The 12,427-nt window shown below is 54.8% G+C and overlaps 1 protein-coding gene across 3 annotated transcripts in view; it reads left to right on the top strand.

Moving 5' to 3' along the window:
- Positions 1 to 12,427, top strand: part of KIRREL1 (kirre like nephrin family adhesion molecule 1) — a 114,150-nt gene that overhangs the window by 87,461 nt on the left and 14,262 nt on the right. For 2 of the 3 annotated variants that reach the window (XM_003125691.6, XM_013996914.3), the window contains exons 2-3: positions 6,770 to 6,919; positions 8,555 to 8,704. In XM_003125691.6, coding sequence (XP_003125739.3) covers positions 6,770 to 6,919; positions 8,555 to 8,704 — 300 coding nt within the window. Of the gene's footprint in view, positions 1 to 6,769; positions 6,920 to 8,554; positions 8,804 to 12,427 lie in introns of all 3 variants that reach the window. The other variant, XM_085022621.1, reaches the window with a different exon arrangement.

Genomic DNA, 12,427 nt, shown 5'->3' with positions numbered 1-12,427 from the left:
CAGAGGGATGGGCAAATGGGGTGTGTCTTAGATCCTTGTTGGGGTAACAGGGGTACCTCCTCACTGGGTTGTTGTAAACATAAAGTGACTAGTCTAAGTGAGGTACTTGGTACGCTGCCTGGCACTTCATCAGCTGGGGCTCTTTATTATTATTACTGCTCGAACTGGTGCGCCTTGGTGGCTCAAAGGGTGGTGTTTTGCAATTGACTGAAGCCTCTCTACGTGCTGTGGATGGGCCTTCTGGCCTTTGGAACCACTGCCCCCTCATGTAGGAATATTTACATTAAGCCTTCTCCAAGTGTTGGTGGTAGCATGTGGGGTGAGGCCTGCTTGGGTATAGGCTACAGACCAGCCCCTGCTTTGAGGGGGTGTGGATTAAACATGGTTAAAATGCAAGTCTGGGAGTTCCTGCTGTGTCTCAGCCAGTTAAGAATCTGACTAGGGAAGTTCCCGTTGTGGTTCAGTGGAAATGAATCCGACTAGTAACTATGAAGTTTCAGGTTTGATCCTTGGCCTCAATCAGTGGGTTAAGGATCTGGCATTACCGTGAGCTGTGCTGTAGGTCGCAGATATGGCTCACATGCCATGTTGCTGTGGCTGTGGCATAGGCTGGCAGCTGCAGCTCAAATTGGACCCCTAGCCTGGGAACTTCCATATGCCACAGATGCGGCCCTTAAAAAAGCTAAAAAAAGGAGTTCCCATTGTCGTTCAGCGGTAATAAACCCGACTAGGAACCATGAGGTTGTGGGTTCGATCCCTGGCCTTGCTCAGTGGGTTAAGGATCCAGCATTGCCATGAGCTGTGGTGTAGGTTGCAGACTCTGCTCGGATCCTGAGTTGCTGTGGCTGCGGTGTAGGCCAGCAGCTACAGCTTCAATTAGACCCCTAGCCTGGGAACCTCCATATGCTGCGGGAGCGGCCCTAGGAAAGGCAAAAAGACCAAAAAAGCCAAAAAAAAAAGAAAATCAAGTCTGAGGGTAGAGTGGGGATCAGGTGTATAGATGGGAACAGAGCTGGGGGCACCAGAAGTTTTCTGGGGTGGGGCCATGAGTCCATTCAGGAAATACTTGGATATTCCTGTAGCATAGCTTGGTGCCAAGAGTGGGAACTTTGCAGCCTCAAAGTCCAGAGTTCATTCCGATCTCTGTCGCTTCCTGTCTCAGCCTTATTTCCCTTTATATAACATGGAGATCACAGCTGCCACTGCGCACTGGATTGCAGTGCTAGGAACAGTGTTCTGCACATAGTCAGCATCTTCTGGTTGGGAGTTAGCGTTACGAAGGAACGTTGCTGGGGAGCTCTCGTTGTGGCTCAGCGGGTTAAGAACCCAACTGGTATCCATGAGGATGCGGGTTCGATCTTGGCCTCACTCAGTGGGTTAAGGATCTGGCGCTGCTGCAAGCTTTGATGTAGGTCACAAATGCAGCTTGGATCTGGCGTTGCTGTGGCTGTGGTGTATACGTGTAGCTGCAGTTCTGATTGGACCCCTTGCCTGGGAACTTCCATATGCTGCAGGTGTGGCCCTAGGGAAAAAAAAAAGGAACATTGCTGGGATTGATTGAAGGAACAAGAAAGGGACATCCAAGCATCTCTGTTCTCCAGGGGCTCCCAGGGGAGTGGTAGAAACAGAAACACAAGCACATGAGTGTTAACTTTTAATCCAAGGCAGGCTGTGATAAGTGCTATAAGCAGAAACCCAAACAATGCAGAGGAAGAAAGGGGGAGGGAACCATGCCAAGGTGGAGGCCAGAGGAGCTTTAAGTTATGGGGTGGGGTGAGGCCGGGGTTAACCTGAAAGGCAGGAGGGCTGGGGAAGCTGGTGGGAAATCAGGGAGGAGCCCAAAGGTCCCGCCCCACTGCATCCCTGCTATGCTCCCCTTTTCTTCCCAGCATCTGGCTGTGCTCCCCTTGCCCTCCCCATCCTGTTCAGCCCTTCGCCTGTCTGCAGTCCCTCCCTGAGCTTCCTAGGAATCTCCTGTTCTGGTGGCAACACTGGGGAGAGGGCACCTGCAGCCTGGGGATCCCCCTTCTCAGCCTCATGCAACGTGCCTGAGAGATGGTACCCAGCTGGAGGTGGGGCCCTGGCCCCCTTGATAGCACTCACCATCACCCTCTGCCCTCCCCTCCATCTCCTGGTGACCTACAGCCTGCCTGCTTTTCTGCCCCTGCCTGGATCTCTGTGGCCCGCAGGCATCTTGGTGTCTCCAAGCCTTTCCCATGCTTCTCTCTGCGTCTCTGCCCTGGGCCTGCGTCCTTTCCTCCCCTGGCCTCTTTCTAACCCAGATCTCCTCTTCCCTTCCTGCTCTCATCCAGCCTCCCTTCTCTTCTTCGCTCTGTCTCTGCCTGGTGGGTGTCTGTCTTTGTCTCGGCTTCCCAGTGTCCTCGGCACCTCCACCAGCATCCCCGTCGGTCTGGGAATGTGTGAGCTGGTCTGTGAGTGTGTGAGCTCCGTGCCTGTGTACACACAACACTCCTTCCCTGCCTGTTTCACAATGGATGGCTGCTTGAGAGCTCACCACACCTGTGATGGGGTCTGAAGATGGGAGGTGGCTGGATGAAAGCAGGTGGAAATTCACTTAGAAACACACACGTGCAGATTTGCGCTCACCCAGACTGGAGTGCCAGGCAGGCTGCTTACTTGACGCCACTGCTTCTCCAGAGGCTGGTCTTTTGTCACTGTTCTGTCTGTGGTCAGGCCCTTCCTGTGTCCCTTCCCACCTGGCTCCCCATCCTACAGCAAGCCATTCCCCTGCATTTCAGTTTGCCCTAGTTTTATTTCCTGGAAGTGGGGTGTGGGCACAGGGATGGGGTTGAAAGTACGTACACACACACACACACACACACACACACATACACACACACCCTGTTCCGATGCAGGCTGGTACTGGCTTTTGGGGTTTTTTTTTCGGGGGGTGGCCACACCTGCAGCATGACTTGGTGCCTTTTTTTCCTTTTTTTGTCTTTTTAGGGCCGCTCCCGCAGCATATGGAGGTTCCCAGGCTGGGGGTTGAATCAGAGCTACAGCTGAAGATCTACACCACAGCCACAGCAATGTGGGATCCCAGCTGCATCTGTTAACTATCCCACAACTCACGGCTACACTGGATCCTTAACCTACTGAGGGAGGCCAGGGGATCGAAACTGCATCCTCATGGATGCTAGTCAGATCCATTTCCGCTGAGCCACGATGGGAACTCCTTGGTGCCTTCTTCAGTACCTCCTTCTTGGTTGTAACGCCACTTCTGCCTTTCCTGTTGTGCCCTGTCTGATTCCTGCACCTCGTGGCTCACTTTCTAGGCTTTTTTTTCTCAGCAATCCCCCTATCTCGTCTTCACCCATCCCCATCAGAGGTCTGTTTCCTCTACACTCCTTCCTTCAGGGAGCCTCCTAGGACTGCCCCGGCACTGTTCCTCCTCTGCCTGCAGGGGACGCCTGTCTGCCTTTGCCGGAGTCTGTGAACCTGACCCAGGGGACGGGATGTTCTGCCATTTTTTTCCTCCACAGGGTTGTACACACAGGGCTGCTTACTCAGACTTTTGCTCACTCTCACTCCATCAATCAACAGACTTATTTGGAAATCCTGCTGTGTGCCTGGCAGCCAGGCCCTGGCCTGGGTGATGGCGTTGGTGCTCTGAGTGACCCAGTCCAGTTGCCAGAAGCTCTCCCTGGGCCAGGGCAGGGTGGGCAGTGCAGCATGAACTTACTATAGCAGAGGTAGGAAGTGAGTACGCAGAGGGCTCTGAGAGAGGCAAGCATGGTGGACTTCACAGAGGAGGTGACTGTTTGAATCCCAATCCCAAGAGTGGAGGGAGGGATCAGTGTCCTATTGTGGCTCAGTGGTAACGAACCTGACTAGTATCCATGAGGACGAGGGTTCGATACCTGGCTTTGCTCCGTGAATCCGGTGTTGCCATGAGCTGTGATATTTGTTGTAATGCAGCTCGGATTTGGCATTGCTGTGGTTGTGGTGTAGGCCGACAGCTGCAGCTCCGATTGGACTCCTAGCCTGGGAACTTCCTGGGAACCGCAGGTACAGCCCTAAAAAGAAAAAAAAAAGAAAAAAAGACCTTTGCAGTCCTTAGTCCAAATTTGTCATTGTACAGGCGAGCACATGGAGGAGGCTGGTATGGGGCAGTGACATGCCCAAGGTCACACCACTCCTCCCTCTGTTGAGATGCCCGTCTCTGACTCCCAGGGTTTCCCACCTCTGTCCTGCTGTGAGCTGCCACCGTGCTCCCATTGGACAGGGAGCCAACCTCTCACTGTCCTCGGGAGACTTCAACAGAAGACCGGGGTGTCCAGGTCCTGCCCAGGAAAGGTGTGAATATCTCTGAGCCCGGGCTCACAGGCCACCTGACTCCCAAGCCCTTGACTTGGGCTCCAGGGGCCGTGGGAAGGAGAATCGTTGAGGGTGGAAGTTTGCAGCATGTAGCTGCACTAGAGAAATGCGCAATGATATGAATAAATTTGAATAATAATGAGGGTGATGCCTGAATTAATAATGCTGGCTGCTCACCTGACCCGAACCCTCCCCCAGAATCTCAGCACCTGCTACCCTAAGCCCAGGAAATATGGGTAAGCCTTATCCTTTCCTTCTTTAGAAGACATGGATGGGATGTCAGGTCAGCAGGGTGGGGGAGCTGCTCACAGAGTGTTGGGGGTGCTGTTTCTAACTTCCTGACCCCCTGCTGACCCAAAGAGCCAGATTTGCACACTTAACCAAAAGAGGCTGCCTCGTGTACTAAATCATATGCTGGCTGTCAGTCTACTCTAGCCCTGCCCCCTCTCCTTTGGTCCTCTTCATGTGTAGCAACCACTGTGGATGTCAGATCCCCAGGGGGACTCAGAGGGAGGAGACAGCATAGCTCCTGGCCTTGAGTAGAAGTTTTCTCTCTGGTGGAGTCTGGTGGAGAGGACAGGACAAACACTGCCACCCACCAGCTGCCCTCTACCCCATCGCAAATAAAAGCATTTTGTGTGTGTGTGTGTGTGCGTAGCCACACATGAGGAAGTTCCCAGGCCAGAGATCGAACCCGTGCCGAAGCAGCAACCCAAGCCACTGCAGGGACCATCTTGGATCCCCAACCCCCTGAGCCACAAAGGAACTATGGTCATAGGCTCTTGATAGCAAGGGACAGGAAATCCTCTGGATAGAGCTGTGGCAGCAGGGCTGAAAGATAGGCCAAGCTGTGTTTGCCTGAGAAGCTACAAAAATCAGTCTAGGAGGACTTCCTGGGAGAGGGGAAGCAGAGGCAGGTTTGGAAAAAGAGGGGAGAAATGGAGCCAGAGAAGGCAAAAGAAGAAAGGAAGGGATGAGACAAAGAAGGTCTTGTTTCTGGTGACTTAGAAGGAAGTCTTGGATTGGGGAAGGGCAATTCTCTTTGCTTATATGTGGAGTGACAGGGAATCAGATTTTGGAAAGCTGGGTTTGGAAGAGTTGGATCTGGGTACTGCGGTCTCCGCAGAGGTTTGGAAGCTGAGGAGGGACAGAAGGGGGAGGAATCCCCTGAGTTCCAGGGGAAAACTGATTTGGGTTAGAGTGTGCGACAGATTGGGGACGTGCGTGGGAAGCCCCAGACCTCTCCCTGTGCTGTCCTGCAGCCCCTCCATCTCCTGGGGCCCAGCACAGGAAGCCAGTGGTCACAGCACCATGCCCAGGATGGCCCCCACCCCTGGGCCACCCAGCACTGGTTGGAGTGGGTGGGTGGGAGCGGTGGCGGGCGGGGGGGGGGGTGGGGGGGATGCGAAGCAACCCGCAGTCCAATTCCCTGCTCCATTTAGACTCCACAATTAAAGGCAATTACTCTGCAGTTCTCTAATCAAATGCTCCCGGCCGAGCTGCCAGTCGGGCAGCCATGTGTAGCTCCTGCAGCCTGAGGGAGAGTGGAACAAAGTCACGTGGCCCCTCAGCTCCCACAGTGCGGGAGGCTGGGTGTGAGCAGGTGTGTCGGTATATAAGCGCTCATGGCCCCAGGGCTTTGGAGCAAAGGGGTAAACACATGCAACGGGAAAAGTGTGCAAGAAGTGAATTCAGAGCTACTTTGTTCGGGATACGCCACCTCCCGGGAAGCTATATTCATATGTGGACGTGCCTGTCCCATAGACTCGCCCTCGTGCACCTGCTGGGTGTGTTCACGGGGCTCTGTACCTAGTTGCACATGTGTCACCTCACCTGAGTTAGGGTGTGGTAGCATATTCATGTCTCTGGGACCACAGGGGACCTTGGCAGGACCAGCAGCACGTGTTATGGATGCGTCACTCGTTGGTATGGGTATCGGGGCAGGGGAGCGCTGGTAGAGGGGGCTGAGGAGGAGCCGGGGGCCAGAAGCCTCAGCTTTGCATCCCAGCTCTGTGACCTCTTGGTGGTGTCCTCTTCTTACTCATGTTCTTAACCAATACCAGCTTGCCCTTGGGAAAGTGACTCTCCTCTCTGGGCCTCAGTGTCCTGTCTATGAAATGAGAGGGTTGGACTAGCTTGCTCTCTGCGGACTTTACTTAACACTGCACCACTTTCAAAGATTGCCAAGCACTTTAGCTCCTGAAACCCATTCCCACGGGCCACAGACGGAGGAAGGAATAAGGGGGAGTGCGTCAAAACTTGGAGGGAAGGAGTTAGGCTGAAGTAGGGCAGGGACTGGAGGGTCTGCCTTCCCAGCCTCTGCTGTCTTGAGCCATCGATGGGTGAGAGCGGGAGCCTGGGAGGCGTGACCTCTTGGGGGTGCCCTCTTCTTACGCATCTTCTTAACCAATACTGGCTTTGGCTTTGCCAGGGACCCAGACCCGCTTCAGCCAGGAGCCAGCCGACCAGACTGTGGTGGCCGGACAGCGGGCCGTGCTCCCCTGTGTGCTGCTCAACTACTCGGGCATCGTGCAATGGACCAAGGATGGGCTGGCGCTGGGCATGGGCCAGGGCCTCAAAGGTGAGTGCGGCCGTGCAGCCAGTCCGGCATCCAGACTGCACCAGCTTTGCATCCCTCCCCCACCAACTCAACATCCCTTCTGCCCTCACCACGTTCCTTCTCTGGGCTCCAGCCTCCCCTCTCTCCTCCTCCTCCGGAGCCTGGTCTGTCTCCACTGCTTTGCAAACCACCTCCAGCTCCGCCTTTCCTCCTGGCTGTGGACTGGCTCACAAAAGGCCAATGGGAAGCCTGAGAGATCAAGGGAAACCAGGAGACTTTTAGGTAAGAGAGCTTCAGACAGACGAGACAGACAGTGCAAGAGGAGGTGCAGGCAGACAGGCAAAGCAGGAGGTGCTAGGAGACCCCAGAGAAGAGCCCCCTGAAAGAGCCAGAAGGGGTGGAAGGGGAACACATGCCACCTCCATGTCCTACAAGTGTTTCATGCCAAGATGGTTCTTCTCCAGCCTCTGTCCTGCCCCAGCCCAGGCAGTGGCAGCATGGATGGGGACTTAAGACACCTGGATGCTAGTCCTGCCTCTGCCACCTCCTAGCTGGGTGACCCTAGGAAAGCCACTTCACTCTCTAGGCCTTCATTTACTACCAGGTAAAATACACATACTGGTCGCAGGTCTTCTGCCCTGCCTTATAAATGTGTTTGTGAGTTTTGACCCCAAATGAGGGAATATGTTTTGTGAAAACACGATGTTCCCTGTAAAGCAGTGTAATGACAAAAGCATGGGAGGCGTTGTGTATGTTTTTTCTTAATCTCCAGGGCTTGAGATTATTTGCTGTGGGTTCCATGTATTAGAACAGGCAAGGGAAATCTATCTGTGTAAAGCAATCCGTGTGAAGGAAGGAGATGGGGCTGGTGGATCTACTGATGACAGAAAGAGAAGGAAGCTGGGAGAGAGAGATCGATAGATATGGAATGAGAAGAATCAATGGCTTCTGGACAGAGGGCGATAGTGGGAGGGAGCTAAGGGGGGACCCCGAGAGAGGAGGGCGGGGAGGGGGTGGGCAAGAGCCTAGAGGGAGGAGGGTGAGGGACACTGAACAGGAGAGGCCAGAGGCTCGGAGGCGCACCTGCCACAGCTGAGGCTTCTGCGGGGGACAGGATGCTCTGGTGTAGGGGATCCTTCAGGGAGCTGGCAGGACCCTGCCTCGTGCATCCTGACCATGGCCAGTGAGGGTCAGATCTTCGCCTGCCTTGGGCTTCCCTCTGGCCCCAGTGAGCTCATGTCTGCTCTGCAATGGCCTATATTTCTTAGCGCCCACACACCCTCCCCCGTCCCTCTCCTTTCCTCCCTGCTGTTTGCCTTTCCGCCCCCCCCCCCCCCCCCCGCTTCCTATTATTATGAGAGACATTTGTCTGCAAACAGCTTCAGAGATTTCATCTGCTCCTGCTCGGCTCCCCCTTCTGCTCCCCCCATCGCTCCTCCTGCTTTATGGCTCCCAGCCTCACCGTAGGAGGCTGTGACATCGCAGTGTCTGCATGGGGACCTCATCCTCCACAGCTGCCAACGGGGTCCCAGGAGAGGGCAGAGGGAAGGTGCTGGCCTGGAACGGAATGCGGACCCGATGTGGGGGCAGGGCAGTCCAGGCCGGTCCCCAGGTTGTGGCTGGGCTCACCTGGGCTCACCCTTTCTGTTCCTGCAGCCTGGCCGCGGTACCGGGTTGTGGGCTCTGCGGACGCCGGGCAGTACAACCTGGAGATCACGGACGCCGAGCTCTCTGACGACGCCTCTTACGAGTGCCAGGCCACCGAGGCCGCCCTGCGCTCCCGGCGAGCGAAACTCACCGTGCTCAGTAATAACCCCAAGCATCTTTCAGGGCCTCCAGCCTCCTCCTGGCTCTTTCTCCTGGCATCCTGACTGTCTCTCCCCTTCTCCAATCTCCTCTTGTCTAGCCCAGCTTTTCCCTCTGTGCTCCTGGTCTCACATCTGTCCCCACTATCTCCCTAGCTTTCCCTCCCCCAGATCCTTTAAACTTCTTCCAAAGCCAAGTGCAGAGAGGAGAGAGCAAGACGGGCACGTGGGCACCCACTGGTGGGCACATGGGCTGTGTGAGCTCTGGCATCCTCTCACCCCAGCTTGTGTCCAGACCGAGCGGCCACCAGGCTCCACCTTCTGGACATAGGACTCTCCCCATGAGAGTGGAGGCATGCTGGGGATCAGAGGCCCGGCCTCTCCTGGCAGCTGGGCATGTTGGTGAGGAAGCTTCGTCTTCCTCTCCCTCTGCTGCCCGGGAGCCCCAGACACTGCCCCCTTTGCTCCTTCTCCTCCTCACTCAGCCCTCCTCCTCGCTGCCTCCTCTCTCCCCACCTCATCCCCTGTAGCCCTCACCCGTCTCTTGGCTTCACCTCGGGGAACAGGGGAGCAGGACTAGAAGGAATGGGTCTTGAGGGCTGAGAACTGGGGCGGGGGTCCTGGATGAGTCTGTATGGGCTGCTGGAGAAGGGCTTTTCTCAGAAGCCGTGCTCCTGGCGACCGCCCACCAGGCACAGAGCAGATGTCCCTCTGTGGTAACACCCGGGACCATTTGCATAATGAGGGGATTCTCTCCTGCACGCAGTGGTGGTGCCAGAATGAGGCCAGTCCCACATGCCCTCAACCCCCCTCTCCGGGCCTCCCTGGCGGTACCTCCAGCTCCATCAGTCTTTCTGTCTCCCTCCAGCTCTGGTCCTCTGGCTGGGCCTCTGCTCTGCTTCTGTCCCTGGCTTAGCTCTGTCTGCCTGTGACCCTTTCTTCCCTTTTGTCATCACCTCTGTCCCTTTCTTTTCCTGCCTCCGTTTGATCTGTCCTGCTTCTTCTCTTTTCTCCCTTCACCCTGAAATCATTGACATGGGGGAGACCCCCAGGAGGAATGGGAGGAAGGGGAGGGGGGCCAAGATGAGTGAGTTTGGACACACAGAAGGTTTTTATTTGGGGGAGAAGGGTGAGACCATGACCAGCCTTCTGAGTGCAGTGGGAAGAGGCCTGGACTGGGAGGCGGGAGACCTGGGCCACTGTGACCCCGAAGAGGTCACGAGACTCTGGACAGCAGTTTTCTCATCAGTAATGTGGCATAATGATGACAGCCTTTTCTTAGCAACGGCTGCTTTGCTGCTCCCTGAGCGGGGAGCTGTAAACTGTGAGGATCTCGGCAGATGTGAGGTGTCAGAATAAGTGAGGACTGGAGGGACCCGACAGCCAGTTTCTCTGCATGTAAAGGCCCTGAAAGGACTAAGACTGAAAGCTGGTGGATGGCTCAGGTTTCCTCTCTGGTGAGAAGAAAATGGGAAGAATCAGCAAGGGGCCGGAGGGAGCGGAGGGAGCAGGAGTTAGTTGACCGCCAGGGGTCAGCGTGGGAAGCCAAGACTTCACTTCCATCCCTCATTCAAGAGTGTCCGAGCCCCGCTCTGGATGAGGCATTCCAAGGGAATTTGAGATGCCTTTTTTTTTTTTTTTTTTTTTTTTTTTTGTCTTTTTTAGGGCTGCACCTGCAGCATATGGAAGGTCCCAGGCTAGAAGTCAAATCAGAGCTCTAGCCGCCAACCTACCCCACAGCCACAGCAATGCCAGATCCAAGCCTCATCTGTGACCTATATCACAGCTCATGGCAACGCTGGATCCTTATCCCACTGAGCAAGGCCAGGGATCGAACCTGCATCCTCATGGATACTAGTCAGATTCGTTTCCGCTGAGCCATGATGGGAACTCCAGAATGAGATTCTTAGGAGAACTCTCTTCTTTTTCCCTCCCTAACTCCCTTGACTTGGGTCCTAGAAGGTGCTTCTTCTAGACTAGAGAACTTCCATCGCAATGAGGGGGTCTTGATACTCTTCCTCCCCTCTCCTACCCCAGCACAGAGAAATAGAGAGAGATGAATAAAAGGCCAGCCACACCCCTAGATACTACAGGAACTTAATATGGTGTCCAGTGGCTTGATTAAATCAAGGAAGTCTTCCTGGCAGAGGAGGATATCAATAGGAACCCTCGATGGAGGGATATTTGTTTAAAAAGAGCTTGCACGTAAGAGTGAGGGAGGACCACATGGTGGGGAGCTGACTGGCTTGTTTGGAGGGCACGGCTGGTGTTGAGGGTGTGGGCTTGTAACCTGTCAGGGTGATTTGGGTGGATGAGGGGGGACAGGAGGAGGCCCCAAGAGTGAAAGAGAAGAAAGATTAATCTGGCTACTTTCCCCCCTCCTTGTCTCCCCGGAAGCCTCAAACTCCCTGCATCCTGTAGCCACATGGAGGCAATGAGAAGGCAGCCCACTTTCTGCACCCTCCTCTGCTGACCTGCTTGCCCAGCCTTTGTTCACGGCAGCCCGGGGCCCAGAGACCTCACAGGGCCCAGTCGAGAGTAGGCTTCGTTCAGTGCCTGGAATCAGTCTCCCTGCACACGGCCCGCCTGGAGCCACATCCCTCCGTGGTCGAACCCCCACCCCAGAGCAGCCCAGGCCACAGAATAGCCTTTCACTCTTCCTGCCACAGGACTCTGAGAAGCTGTCTCCCACTCCCTCGCAGACACAGATGCAGACATAACATAGATCTAGAGACCTACAGCTCCCTCATTATTCACTGCAGTAGCCACCCGAGTGCAGTGGTGATGAGTGTGGCTCGGGGCCAGCGGGCCTGGTCCACCTCCCAGCCCTGCGGTTCAGCCCACTCCTGGCCCTGAGCACATTGGCCTAACCTTCCCGAGCCTCGGTACCTTATCTGTAAATGGGGGTTAATGGTATTTACCGTGAAAGGATTAATGAAATATACTTTGTGGTAAGGATTAAATGAAATCGTACACGAGGCGCCAGAGCTGACACATGGTGAGCACTCAGCGAATGGTGGAGATAGTGTCTGTCGATCACCTTACAGTTTACAGTTGGCTTCACAGCCTTGATCTGGTGTCGCCCCCACCATCACAGCTCTGGGGACAGATGTCAGTGTGCTTTCTGAAATTTTACAGACAAGGAAACTGAGGCTGCAGGCACATATTGATACAGATTAAAATCACAAAGCTTAAAAATGTGTTCATAGGAGTTCCCATTGTGGCTCACCGGAAACCAATCCAACTAGGATCCATGAGGTTGTGGGTTCGATCCCTGGCCTTGCTCAGTGGGTTAAGGATCTGGCGTCCCGGTGAGCTGTGATGTAGGTCGCAGATGTGTCTCGGATCTGGCGTTGCTGTGGCTGTGGTGTAGGCCGGCAGCTACAGTTCCAATTCAACCCCTAGCCTGTGCCACATGTGTGGAAAAAAGAAAGAGGAAGGAAGGAAGGAAAGAAAGAAGGAAAGAAACTGACTTCAGGGCCTCACCCAAGATCACATGACATACATAAAGGTGCCAGGATTTAAAACCAGGGCAACTTGATTCTAAACCCCGTACTTTTTTCCACTCTCCATGCTGTTTGCACAAGTCAAGCAGAGTGCTGGGACGGGCTGCTCAGGGCTGCTTTCTTTTTTTTTTTTTCTTTTTTTGCTTTTTAGGGCCACACCTGCGGCATATGGAAGTTCCCAGGCTAGGGGTCAAATGAGAGCTGCAGCTGCCAGCCTA

Source organism: Sus scrofa, chromosome 4 (assembly GCF_054392235.1).
Source record: "Sus scrofa isolate SSC_HxYL_T2T_F1_AM1 chromosome 4, Sscrofa_HxYL_maternal_Yorkshire_Landrace_v2.0, whole genome shotgun sequence".
In the NCBI taxonomy this organism is placed as follows: Eukaryota; Metazoa; Chordata; class Mammalia; order Artiodactyla; family Suidae; genus Sus; species Sus scrofa.
The sequence above is the reverse complement of the archived record's forward strand: the minus strand, read 5'-3'. Positions and strand labels throughout refer to the sequence as shown.